The following is a 12,953-nucleotide window of genomic DNA, read 5'->3' on the forward strand; positions in this document are numbered from 1 at the left end:
GGGGGGCGGGAATCAGTTTATAAATGCTAACAGGAAAATCAGTCTTGGTTTTGTCCTAACATTTGAGCCATAATCTAAATGGGCCTGGTTCTCCTCTCATTGGCTTTGGTGTAAATCAAGCATCTGCAATGGCATTTCACTGGTGTAAAAGAAAAGTCCAGCGCAGTGCATTTTAAGTGTTTGCGTTTGTCCCGTCCAGTGAGCCAGCCTGCGGATAATCATTTCAGTGCTTAGTTGGTTTTGGGGGGGGGTGTTTGTGTGTGTGTGTGGGGGGGGGGGTGTTGACTTTTTGCCATCCCGGCTAACGGATCCGTACAAAGTCAGCACAGATCAGAGGCAGGGGAAACAAGCAGGCTCCTGCAGCTAGACCTGGTGCGGAAGGAATGGCTGCGGCGCAAGGGAAAAATCAGTTCGAGCTGTTTTATGACCTTCTCAACCAGCCCCGCTTCCACCAGCACTGCCCGGCGGCTGCCTGCCTCGGGTACCCCCGGCCTGCCTGGGGCTTGCAGATGATCCTGTCAATGACTCTGAAACGAAACATAGCCGCTCCCCCCCCCCCCCCCCCCCCCACTCGCAGCCTGCAAAAGCGATCCGGATGCGGCAGGCCCCCAGTTCTCCCTTGAAATCCCGGCTTCGTAGCGCCCGGGAATCCAGATGGGGTGGGGTCGGTAATCCCACGGGAGACACTGGCCCCTGGCCCGAGCGCCGGGGTTTCAGCTCGGACCATGCCCGAGCCTGCGCAACACCTGTTGGCGATTTCACCTCCGCGCGTCACCCAGCCGATTGGGTTTCAGGCTGCGCTGAAGGGACCGGTTCCCCATTGCGGCGCGCCCATGGCTGCGGGGCTCGGCAGCTCTCGGGGGAGGGAAGCAACCCGAGCAGCCGCGTAAACCAGACAGCGGTGCCTCCGTTTCTCTCCCCCCATCTTCTCCTACACGCACCCCCCCAGTGTGTTTCCTCGCAGGGCTCTGCCCACAGCTGTCTTCTGCACCGAGGGCGAGTTGGAAAGTCACAGAAGTGGGGGAGGAATTCAGCCCCACTAAAAATAGCCGCACTTAGCGAGACCCTGTGACTTCCCACTCTCCGGGGCAGGCGGCCCGCCGACTGCCTTTAGCAGGCGGTCCTTGCAATTGCCACTGCCATGCTGCTTCCCCCTTCTCAGCGCGACCTGGAGGCTGGGCTCGGCTGAGGGGCTGGACCCGAGCGAGTGGAGCGGGGCGGAAAAGCACGTGCGTGGGGCAGGATCGCGAGTTCCCCGGTGCCGGGGGCTTGGCGGCGCTCGCTCCGCTCGGCGGTGCGGGATTTGGCGGGTGGCTCTCCCAGGCAGGGCTTCGCAACACGTCTCCAGCGTAAGGTAGGTGAGAGAAACCCACCGGGCAGAGCAACCAAAACACGAGGGCGACCCGCTTAGCGCGGGCAAGCGGCGTGTAAATCGGAACCAAGGCGAACTGCTGCAGCGTGCACCGGGACGCCTTCCCCTTCTTCTAAAGGGCTGCTCTGAATTAACCGCCGCTCTGCTCTCCACCTCCCGGTGATCTGTGGAATCGAACTCCCGGACTCTGGGACCCCCGTAGCTTCGCTTCGCTTCTCTCTGTGCGTACATCTGGCCACACTCCGATTTCTCCGAGAGCGGACGCAATACGGTCCCTAATTAAGCATAGGTGAGGCGGAGGCTCAGCGACCCCAGGTAAATGGGGATAGGGGGAGGTGTCTGGGCACTCCTTAGTCTCCTTTCGCCCTGAAACCCGTCTTCCTGCCCGTTTTAGTCTATCCCTTGTCACGATAGGGGGTGGGGGAAGAGAAGGACGGAAGACACTGCTGTAGTGGGCGCTTGACATTAGGCGCCGGTGTGTAGCTGGAAGAGGGACCGGAGGAGAACGTGTGCATGAAGTGGACTGAGTCCAAGCCGATGGACTTTCATTGCGTGTGGGGAACGAACCGTTTGAGGGGGAACGCCTGGGGGGGGGTGTCTTCTGGGGGCGGATTCTCCTCCTGCTTCCTCCGCTGGGCACTTGAAACGGTTGGTCATGAAGCGGGGCACCTACACAAGTGGCCCGATTTCCAAGGGATCTCCATGCCCGTAGCCCCGGTTCGGTTTCTCCGCGGATCGGGCCATTTGGCTGGGGACCTGGAGATACATTTGAGGTGCTTTAGGGATCCCAGTTTGAAGACTTTTTACCTCTGAGCGCCCTCTCTGTGGGGGGCTTTGGGGAAGATGTTTTTAAGAACCCCTTAGGAAGGCTGGGTGGCTCTGCTTTGTGATCTGCAAAGACTCTTCAGTCTAAATATAGAATCAGCGCCGTTTGTGTGTATTAAGTGTTCAGAAACCCAGTGTGCACAGGGCAGCTCTCTGCTGATTTCTGCTACGGTGCGCAGCTCCTGTTGGGTGACAGGAAACGTAGGGATCGGGCCAGAAATGGCACCTGTCAGGACCATCCATGAGCGCGGGGTTTGGTTGCTGGGTCCACGTGGAAAATGAAGTTAGAATTCTGCCCAGAGCTCGCCAGAGCTGACCGTGGGGTGCCCGTGTCTTGCTTCAGCTAAGCTCCAGGCCGTGGGATTTTCGTACTGCGAATTGTGACACGAAGCAAAGGGAGACTTTACAGGATTGGGTGGGAAATGCATGACAGGAGACTATAGTTCCCTGCCTGCGTCTTCAACGTGCTGAGTGGCTTAACAACAACACAGCCCCCCCCCCCCCCCCCCCCACACACACACGTTTTAGACTCTGAAAGCGCACTATGCGAAATGAGTAGAAGAGACCCAGACGGGAGTGCTGTGTGCACTGCAGAATCCAACCTTTTCCAATGCACCTTCCACCACAAGACTCCCAAGCTCGTGGTTCTTCCGGAAACCCTGGTTTAAAAAAAAATACAGAAGGGTCGATGAAGGAGACGAAGAACAACCCGACCCGAGGCAGACAGTAGGTCCGGTAGCCCGCGCTCCTTAGTCTAGCCAAGCTCCCAGGTGTCCCCTCCTCAGCGCGGTTTTGCCTGGGCCAGGGCTGCAGCAGGGGGCTTGGGAAAGGTAAGAGCAGCTGGTGCTGATTAGTTGGTGGCAGGTTTGAGAAGCGCCGTTCGTGTTTCTCTAGCCGTGTTCAATCAACTCCCTGAGAGGAAGGGAAAGTTCACAACCAAGGCTCGTGCGGCACGTAGGTAACCCAAACCTCTTATTTATGAGCTGTAGCCAGTGCATGGACGTGTCTCTCTTTATATAGCACCCAGACGCATAAGGCGCAAGGGGGCCACTGCCTATTGCTCCCTTGGGCGCCTTCAAAACAGCCACGATCACAGAAGAAGGGGGGAAACAGAGACCCTCACAAAAGTGTAGAGGAAAACTGGCCCGACGGTGTCAGCGTGAAATGGGAGAGGGGCTGTCGATGGTCTGCTTGTGGCTTCCTAGAAGCCTACATGCCCCGGAGCTCGTCTGATCCTTCTCAGAAATACCCGTGGGATGCAGCTAAACCCTCCCTTCCCCTGCCATAGCTTGCACCGCACCCCTGTGCGCTCCACGCGGCCCCCGATCACTCGGGGAGCTGCTCCGTTCGCACGCGGATCTTTGCAGAAAAACGCTCCCCCTGCCCCTGAGGTTCGCCCCCTTTCAGGCTCAGCTCCCCCCCGCAGCTGCTGCTGCGTTTCCGTTTGCCTGCAGCAACAGGGTCCCGCTCCTGCGTGATCTCCAGCCTCCGGCTCCCTACTCCTAACCCAGCGCGACCAGTCCCTGGCCCGGTTCGTATCCACTGAATCGAATCGGTGGGTGCGTGGGAGGGCGGGGGTGCAATACTCGCCTCCCAGCTGGGGTCGAGCCGGGGCTCTGTGCTGGGTTAGCTACAGCTCCCCTTCCAAGGCAAGAGTTTGGTTACAACAACCCGTAAAAATCCCCGGAGCACCTGGCCCCTGGGGCGGGTCGCACCCCGGTCTAGCAGGCGAGGGAGGTGCCTCTCCGGCTCCAGCCCCCCTATGTCCCCGAGCCCCTTCCCAGCCCCTGCTTGGCGCGCGTCTCTCTCCCCTTCGCCGGGGATTTGGCAGCCCGCTCCGCAAGCCTAGCTCTCTGCTCCGGGGCCCCCGCACCCCGCCGGGCTCGCCCGGGTCCAGGCTGGTCGCACGCAGCCCCAGCTCGGGCTCACCCCTGGGAACAGGCCAGGCGGCCCCCAGCGGCGATCTCAGCAGGAGGCGGGAGATTTTTTTTTTTTTTTGGAGGTGGGGGGGGTGAGTTCTTGCCGCACGCGGTTATCCCAGACCCCGCTGCCTTCCCGGATCGGTGCCCCGGTTTGGGGAGAGGGGGAGGCGAGAGCACCGCCCCACCGCCACCCCCCCCGGACAGAGGTGCGAGTGTGGCGGGGGGGGAGCTGACGCTGGCTGGGGCTACCGTGAATACAGAGCGGCAGGAGCCTGCACTGGGGGCTTTGTCTGCTGGCGTGCTCACAAAGGCCCCGCTCGCCAGCGCTGGGGCCGGGTCCCCTGCCCGCAGGTGGGGGTGGGACGGGGCAGGATCTCCTCGCTTGGACCCCCCCACCCCACACACACACCCCCTCCTGCCCGTTTCTAGCAGGAGGGTCTCCCGAGGCTCTGGCCAGCAGCCCCCGCGTCCTGGCCAGCAGCCCCCTCCCGGCCGCCACTCGCCTGCGGGATCCCTGGGGCGGAGGGCAGCGGGGAAGGGGCTGCGGGTCCCCTCCCTTGTCCTGGCCTTCCCCCCGCCGGCAGCGACCCCGTTCCGCTGGGTGCCCGCGCCTTCCTCCAGCGGGGGGATGCGGCGAGCTCATCCCGCACCCATCACCCCCCCTCCGGTCTGCTCCATCCCCCCCACCCCCGCCGCCCCCTGGTCTGCCCCCCCCCCCCCAGGGCGCCCGGAGCCGGGCAGGGGTCTGCTCCCTGCAGCCGGCACAGGTGGGGCGGCGGGCGGAGAGCAGGGCCGGGGGGAGACTCTGCCCGAGCGGCCCCGTCACTCACCCCACCCCGTCTCCTCTCTGGTGCAGGCCGGCCGAGGAGGAGGAGGAGGAGGAGGAGAGATTGATTTATTTATTTTTATTTTTGCTTCCAGGATCCCCTCCCCTTTTCCTCCCCCCTCGCCCCCCCTTTCCCCCCCGCCGAGGTTTCTCTCGGGGTCCGGCCGGCCGCGGTCCGCGAGTCTCCTGGGGAATCTCGCCGAGCAAGCTGGGATCTATGAGCGGGAAGGTGATCAAGCCCAAAGAAGAGAAAGATGCTTCCAAGGGTAAGTCCGCCCGAGCCTGCTGCCTCGCATGAACCCGGCTTGCTCCATGCATCGTGCGTCCCTCCTGGTGACCTGGCGGGGGGAGGGGGACACAACAAACACAACACCCCCCCCCCACCTCCGCTTGATCTGGGGGGGCCTGCTGGGGGTGTGTGAGAGCAGCATCCCGCCGGGGGGCGCGGTGAGTGCTGCCCTTCTCCGGCCATCGGGTAGCGCCAGGTGCCTGGACCGGGTGTCAATAGTGTGTGTGAACGGGGGGCCGATAATTCGCTTCTGTGCTCGCAGCAATGGGGGGGTTGGGGGGGGTGGCGGGGAGGGGAGGTTAACGGGGCTGCCATGGGGCCCGCAGTGCTGGATGCGTCGCCCCGAGAAGTTCCCCCCGCCCCAGTTCCGAGCCGGATCCGGGCTGGCTTTGCGATCAGGTGCCCGGCCAGCTTGGGAGCGATCCCCAAGGCCGCGACCCCTGCGATGCTAATCTGCTCTCTGGCCCCGGGGAGGGGGGGGGGGTCACAGGCTGCGAACAGGGAGCCGAAAGCCCCTGCGCCCCCCAGCCAGCGGCAGCGGGTCCCCTGTTGTAATCTGCACCGGGGAGGTAGGGGCGCGTGTGTGTGTGTGTGGGGGGGGGGATGCTGTGTATCAGATTCACATCCCCCTCCCCTGGGCCAGCTCTTGCCAGGCAGTGGCCGGGTTTTGCTCCTGGATGTAAACTGGGTAACAATTGCCATGGAGACGGGGGAGGAGGAGGAGCGGAGTTGTGGGGAGCCGCCGGCGGATTAGTTTGCTGTGCAGCTCTGTGGCGTGGCCGGGGAGCTGCGCAGCGGCAGGACGGAATGCACCGGAGGGGTGGGGTGGGGGGGGGGGACTGTCGGTAACCAGGGGGAGATGCTGCTGCTTCTCCCCGCTCCCTCACAAGGCTGGTGCAGGGTTTCCAAGAGGAGCCCTTCCCCCACACGCGGGCTGTGTCCGTGGGGTTAGTACACACCTTGGCCTGAGTGCAACGTGGCCAACTGGATCCCAGAACAAGAGCAACATTTTGCTTAATAACAATTAACACAAATCTGCTATTGGCAATGTAGGGGTCTGGCTTTAATGGACTTGACACCCAAGGTTAAATGTGACTGGCAATTAGTCTGTATTAGGGCCTGTCTAATTTGGAGGACTGGATGAGTACATTTGGGAAAGTAGCCTGTGCTGTGCTGTATCTTTTTAATAAGGAACATTGCTACCCATTTCCAATATATCTATCAACGGCCTTAAATATTTATTTATGTGATAGAGTGGAGCCACTGGGCTCTTACAGGTGAATTATGCCATGTTTTTAACCTTCCATGAAGAAAAAAACTGTTTCTGGCTTTTAAAAAAAACCCACAAGTTTTCTGGTATGTTATTTATTTGTTTTTAGCAGTCCTAGCACATCTTGACCAAAGCCAGGTAATTCAGTTTCAAGGCTGACACCTTTTTCATGTATTCCTTTTTTTAACTTTTTAGTTTCTTGGCTTCTAAAGTCATGATAAAAACATTGCATTGTGCAAACTTGTTTTTGCATTTAATACGCTTTTTAAACTAAGTTTTGTTTCCTCTTGTTATATGGTATCTATTGTCTTCAGAATATTGTTTTAAAATATTTTTATTGAATTGCTTTTGGTGGAAAATATGAAAATCCATAATCCCGATGTGTCATAAAAAACTACACTTTCCAAAGAAAAAATTCTTACACTGAATGGTCTTTCCTTTTAAAAATATACTTCACTGTAAAAGTCTGGTAACAACCATTTTTTGTCAATGGCCTTGTTTACCAGAAAGGTCTCAAAATAACTTAACAAGCAATACAGAATGAAAGGTTCCTGCATTCCAAGGAGTTGCTTTGCATGATTTAGAACTGCATTATAATCTTAAACAAGAAGATTCTGTAATGCTTGCTCTTTAGTGTAACATTTCCAAATTTTCGATGTAACTTAAGTGTTTAATGTTTTATTCAGTCTGCAAATCATTATCTTTATCTTACACTTTCTGGTGCGTATGTATAGTTTGCATGGCATACTCATATTTCAAAACATTGAGGCAAACACATATAACTAACTGAGACTGAGTTACACACACACACACGTGTCCCTGAGCATGTACCATAAAGTGTATATTTAAAACCCGAAAGGAAAACTACATTTGCATGAGTCTTTTATGCACACCTTAGAACTGGCATTAGTGTCGTCTCTCTTAATCTAGATCTAAACTTAAATTGACTAATATATCAAAAATCATATTAGAGACAACATAAGGAGATAATATTTACAGGAAGTTTGATATCTTTGTAGCAGTGTGTGGCTATAATTGTTTTCTTTGAACTTCTGAAGTGCACCCCAATGTAGTGATAAGGAGATAATATTGATCAGTTTCTGCATGGAAGTTCTCTTCAAAGGCTACTGGTTTCCTATTTGAATTAGTTTTTCTTCAAAATGGTTGGAGATTTCTTGGGGTGACTGACAGTGATGGCATTCTTAACTAAACGTTTAAAACGGAGACCGCCATTCTCAAAATGGGCTGGCTGTTCTATCTGTGTATCAGAACTGTACTCTGACTGCAAACTAGAGGAAGGTTTGCCATTGTATATATGTGTACACTCTTTATGCTTCTGGGTTGGCTAACCCGTCCTGGCAAGGATGATGCACAGTTATATTTATGTAAATTCACATGGTTTGTTTTGGAGAGATTTTCCTGCATCCCTTGTTTTCTCAAATATATTGTGGAGTTTAAGAACCGGATATAAACAAAGCTCTCAGAATACTATGGTTCCACACTGAGTGACAACGCAAATTGTTTTCATAGTGTGAATTGAATATCAGTCTTTCTCTTTATACTTTGAAACTTTGTATCCAAGAGGAAAACTCTTATTTATTCTCAAAATAAAACTCTCCCCTCACCACTGTTTTTAAACTGGACTTGTAAGGTCAATTTCAGAGCTAATATAAGCAGATCAAACTCCATTGAAGTCTGTGGAATTACCTCTATTTACACCAGCTCTTAACTGGGCCCATGAAATAGGTCCTGATTACAATAGAATCATGAAAAGTTGAGCCACTGGATGTGGAACCTGGCTAGGAAATAACAAGACATGCATAGGAAGTGTTCTCTGCTTGTGTTAAGTATTTAGGTCAAATTGTCTATTCAGTTACACCTGTGCAAACTCCAGTAAGGCAATATAACAGAGGGAACAATTGTCTCTAATTTAAAAATAACTGCTCTCCTTGCATCCTCTTTGGAGAAGGAAGCAAGTGTTGGCCTCAACTTTTGTTAGTGCCCCTATTTATAACTACTTACCTGTAACCACAGCAGCTGCTTTTAAAAATAGTTAGTCAGGACCAGAAGAACAGGTATTTCAGCCTAAGTAATCAATGTGAATTAGCGCCATGAAGCAGGGCATCTGCACCTTTAAATTGTAGAAAATGCTTCAGCAGATATGAAAACATTTAAGATGCAAACATTGATTTCTAGTCTAAAAATGAGTATTAGACAAGCTGCAAGATACATCCCCATCAGTGGTGGGATATAAACTCAGAGTCCAATTGCATAGCTAGATTTACATCCATGCCTGTACCAATACTCTGGCTTTTTCATTTCATTTTGAAGAACCAAAGTGAGCACCCTGACTGCCTCCTTTGCACAAATGCAGGGCCTGAGCTTGCTTTCCTTCTGACTGCCAATTTCCCTTTGGCTTCACGGGGAATCTTGGGTGCTCTAAGAATGCTGCATAAGGCTCTTCGTTCTTGCTGTAGTAGTTTGGCCATCAGAAATAGTTCCCTTTCAATTTGAGTTATGTATTGAAGAAATAGGCTCTGTTAAGTACATGTTTACCTAGGAATGAACACTTTGACCAACTCCCTTCAGCCTGATTCCTTACCTGTGGGGTATTGAGAAGTGTGTGTGAGTGGGCCGGGGCGGGGGAAGAAGGGGAGGGAGATTGTATGTGTGGAATAGGGGTGACAGTGGCAAAGCAGATGGTTTTTTAGGTAATTCTTTCCTGAAAGATCTTTTTTTTGTTGGAAATCTTGTCTGAGGGCTTCTTTTGAGTAGTCTGTCTACTCCCTTGGAGAACGGTATAGCCAGCGTCACAGATGGATACCTATGAAGAGTCTCGTTCTATGTTGGGGCTTTATCAGGATCATCCGTTTGGGGCTAAGATATTTTGTTTTTCTTTGTTAAACTTTTGGTTGGGTGAGACAAGCCTTACAGTGAAGGAACAGGGCTTTAGAGTCTTCAGTGGGCTTTGGATCAGGTCCTGATTCCTGAGAGAACTTATGCTGTGTCATATTCATATACCATACCCTAGACACTTGTAGGATTTAGTTCAATCTTTTGGATGGGATGCAGTAAACTGGTGATTCCCACATACATGTCCCTGCTGAGGACACTGGGGGAAAATCCCCCAAACCAAAGAAATGGATTATCTCCCCCTCCCCGCCCTTTCCCTCCCCCAATTTTAATTGTGCAGTTTCAGAACTTCACACAGCAAGATGGCCATAGTCTTTCTTCCTGTCGCCACCTTGGCTGCAAGGTTTGATAACTTTACACAGAAGTTTGATAGCCTAAGCCAGCAGAGTGACACAATGCAGGTGCTATATTTTCTCTGTCTGAAGGCAAAATTGAGGGAGTATTTTTAAAGCTGACTGTTCTCAGATTGAAGCTCTGTTGAAACAGTGGTGGTCAGGGTGAAAGATTTCGGAAGGGTAGGTAGTGTTTTAGCTTGGTGTCAGCAGGAAACAGAGTACGTACAAAATTCAGGGGCCTGGCAGAAAAGGCAGAGCTCTGGGAAACCTGCTGCTGATTGTCTTGTTTGTGGGCGTGCTCCCTAAAACAGTATGATCCACTTTATGATTGAAAGGTCTAAGGAAAACTGAGAAAAAGAAATAAGCTGATCTCAACAGTTGTAACACTCGCTGATTCATGGGACAATTACTTCTTTTAAGGACACAAGGTAGAGCAGTGTAAAGGCAAGACACGCTGCTAATTTCCTGATCTGAGCCTATGGACTCAAAATATGTTGCAGATGGGAAAACCTTGTGACAAAACCTGTTGGTGCCAAGGCACTGTTGTTCTGCCAAATCTGGTAGAAAGCAAGGAGTTTCTCTTTCTCGAAAGTTTCCTTGCCCATTTTGGATCTCAGAAAATAGAACACCGGTGGACTTCACCAGTGACAACAACTTGACACATGATCTCAGTTTTCTGTTCTGGTAGCTAGCTGCCAGTGATAGACTGGATCTAATTATGGCCCATTGCTACCACTGACTTCTGCATCAGAAGTTGTGTTTGTATCTTAATCACTTACTCAGAATTAATGGATAAACTTGGTTGTATTATTTTGTTTCCTGCCTATTGTAATTATAAAGGCACCTGCATCAATTCTTTTTGAGACCTCAGAGATACTTGACAAGATATCTGCATTACCCACTGTAAAACTATGGCCAAAATCTGAAGCAAGGCCCCCTTATATTTAATATTAACATCCCACGTCACAACAGATGTTCATCTCTTGGTGTTAGGTTCTCATCCATTCAAAATTCCCATTGACATCAGTAAGAGTTCTGTGTATCTGGCTGTAGGATTGGTTCCAATTAGTGGGCTGTTGTTAACATATTCATGCTTGGAATATTTACAGTAACAATCTCTTGTTATGACTCATTATCTGTAACTGCATTTGGTTCTGCAAAAGTACAACTCTTTTAAAGATGTAATAACTCCTTCTGAATCTCAAGGTGGTATCCTCAACATCCGACCTCTATGTATAGGACACTAGCAATTAAAAAATATGGAAATCACCTTTCATATCAAAAATCCACAATGTTCTCACACTAGTTTTCTGTATAAGTTGAAGGATTCTTCATTAAAATGACAGTTGTAGACCCCAATTCTGAACTTTTGGACTTCATAATCTTTTAACTCACATATAGCTGGTATCTATGATGAAGAACTTGCTGATTGTACAGAAGGCAGTGTAACCCTGTCATCTTTCTATAACTAGGATTAGAATGAAATTTAAAGTAATCATACATGCCTCCCAGCAGGTTACAAAAGCCTATCTTCAAAAGGAAACTCCAAAGACAAAGGAAACCAAAAAAGAAGAAAAGCCCCAAAGAGCCCTGCAAGGAGCTGCCAAAAGGGATGAATTCTAGTGTCCCATGCAGATCCAGAAGAAAGGCAAAAGCATGTGGCTCAGACCTCAGGCATGTGTGGGTTCTCCTGAATGCCACCCCCAGTCCCCTGAAGACTTATCTTTAAGTGGTTTGTGTAGCTTGTGATGTGATTTTTTTCTACAGAAGCACTGATATTACCAGTGTGCTTTGGGAATTTTATACAGCAGTATAGTGGTGGGTCAAATGCATGTTAATTTCCCACACCTTTTCTACTACAGTACATGTAAGAAGCAGAGATACTTCCAGTGCATTCTGGTTTTCCTTCCTTTGTGGAAAAGCTTGCCAAATCTTACTGGTCAGTCCCTCCCTGCAAGCAGTGAACATACAAAGCCTTAGATTTCTGTAAAGTGTTTTATTACTATTATCGACCTGTATACAGTGTCTTAGATTTACATGAGAGACAAGGTAGCTAAGATAATATCTTTTACTGGACTAACTTCTGTTAGTGAAAGAGACGAGACTCAGGTCAGACCTGAAGAAGAGCTCAGTGTAAGTTCAGAAGCTTGTCTCTTTCACCCATAGAAGTTGGTCTGAGTTAAATGTACTCACCCAGGTTGTCTCTTTTAATATCGTGGAACCAACACAACTACAACAATGGCAAATTTAATCTCTTCATGGCATATTATAAACATTCTGTTAATACCCATTTCCCACTTCAGAGCCTACAGTCCAAGACCCTGATGCTGAAAACATTTGTGTGTGTGATTTTTAACTTACTTTCTGCAGACGAGTAGCCCTGGTGACTTCAGTGGAATTACTAGTTTTCATGTTTTGTAGCAGCCTTAGTAACTAACTTCAGCTTTGGTATCCTTTGTTTTCAGCAGTTTCCTAACGGAAAGCTACTGGCTCTCTAGCCATGTTGTCCCCATGTAGTTTAGCTTGGCGTTCTGAAAATTCACCTGGAAAGAAGCATGTTGACTGTATATGTGTTGTACGACTTCACTTTTTGGCATGGGATGATATTTTATCATCTCTCTTTGGTCACTTAGGCAAGAGGCTTGTTTCTGTTACTGATCATACGGCTGCCTACTCGATAGCTGTACTCTTGTTGGGAGCAGCAGGGGGTGGGGGAATTGAAACGCACATGAGGCAGGGAACACTTCAGTCTCATCAGTGTGGAAAGTGTATGATAATGCTAAGACTGCGATCTCATTCGAAACAGAATTAGTTTTATGAGAGCTGTGTAGGAGGCGAGGTCAGTGTAAGAGGAAGGGAGGGTCAGCACTCACTGAACACTTCTAATGTTTTAATAATTAGAGTATCACTTTGGGGGGAGAGATTGATTTGACTCAAACATAATGGAACAAGGAAAACTCAAGAAATAGCAATGAAATAGCCGCATGTCTGCTCTGGGGTTCCATCTCTCATGCGCTTTACAGGCTTGACAACATTAACTAGAGTTAGGGAGCGTGTATTACCTCTAAGGGGGTGGTAGTGGGGTAGTGTAACAGCTGTGTTTAGTGGTGAATCTAAACTCCCTAGCCCGTGGGTACCCACTTGAGAAAACCAGTAATATTGCTTTAAACACCACCACCAGCTACCGTCTTAGTTCATCTC

General features: G+C 50.7%; 1 protein-coding gene across 5 annotated transcripts in view; it reads left to right on the forward strand.

Moving 5' to 3' along the window:
• Positions 1–641: 641 nt before the first annotated feature.
• The window catches only part of FGF13 (fibroblast growth factor 13), a 336,830-nt gene continuing 324,518 nt past the window's right edge, over positions 642–12,953 (forward strand). The window contains exons 1-2 of one of the 5 annotated variants that reach the window (XM_037909138.2): positions 642–1,354; positions 5,041–5,211. In XM_037909138.2, coding sequence (XP_037765066.1) covers positions 5,163–5,211 — 49 coding nt within the window. In that variant the 5' untranslated portion in view covers positions 642–1,354; positions 5,041–5,162. Of the gene's footprint in view, positions 1,688–5,040; positions 5,212–12,953 lie in introns of all 5 variants that reach the window. The other 4 variants (XM_043522501.1, XM_043522499.1, XM_043522503.1 and 1 more) reach the window with 4 other exon arrangements.

Source organism: Chelonia mydas, chromosome 9, assembly GCF_015237465.2.
Source record: "Chelonia mydas isolate rCheMyd1 chromosome 9, rCheMyd1.pri.v2, whole genome shotgun sequence".
Lineage (NCBI taxonomy): Eukaryota > Metazoa > Chordata > Testudines > Cheloniidae > Chelonia > Chelonia mydas.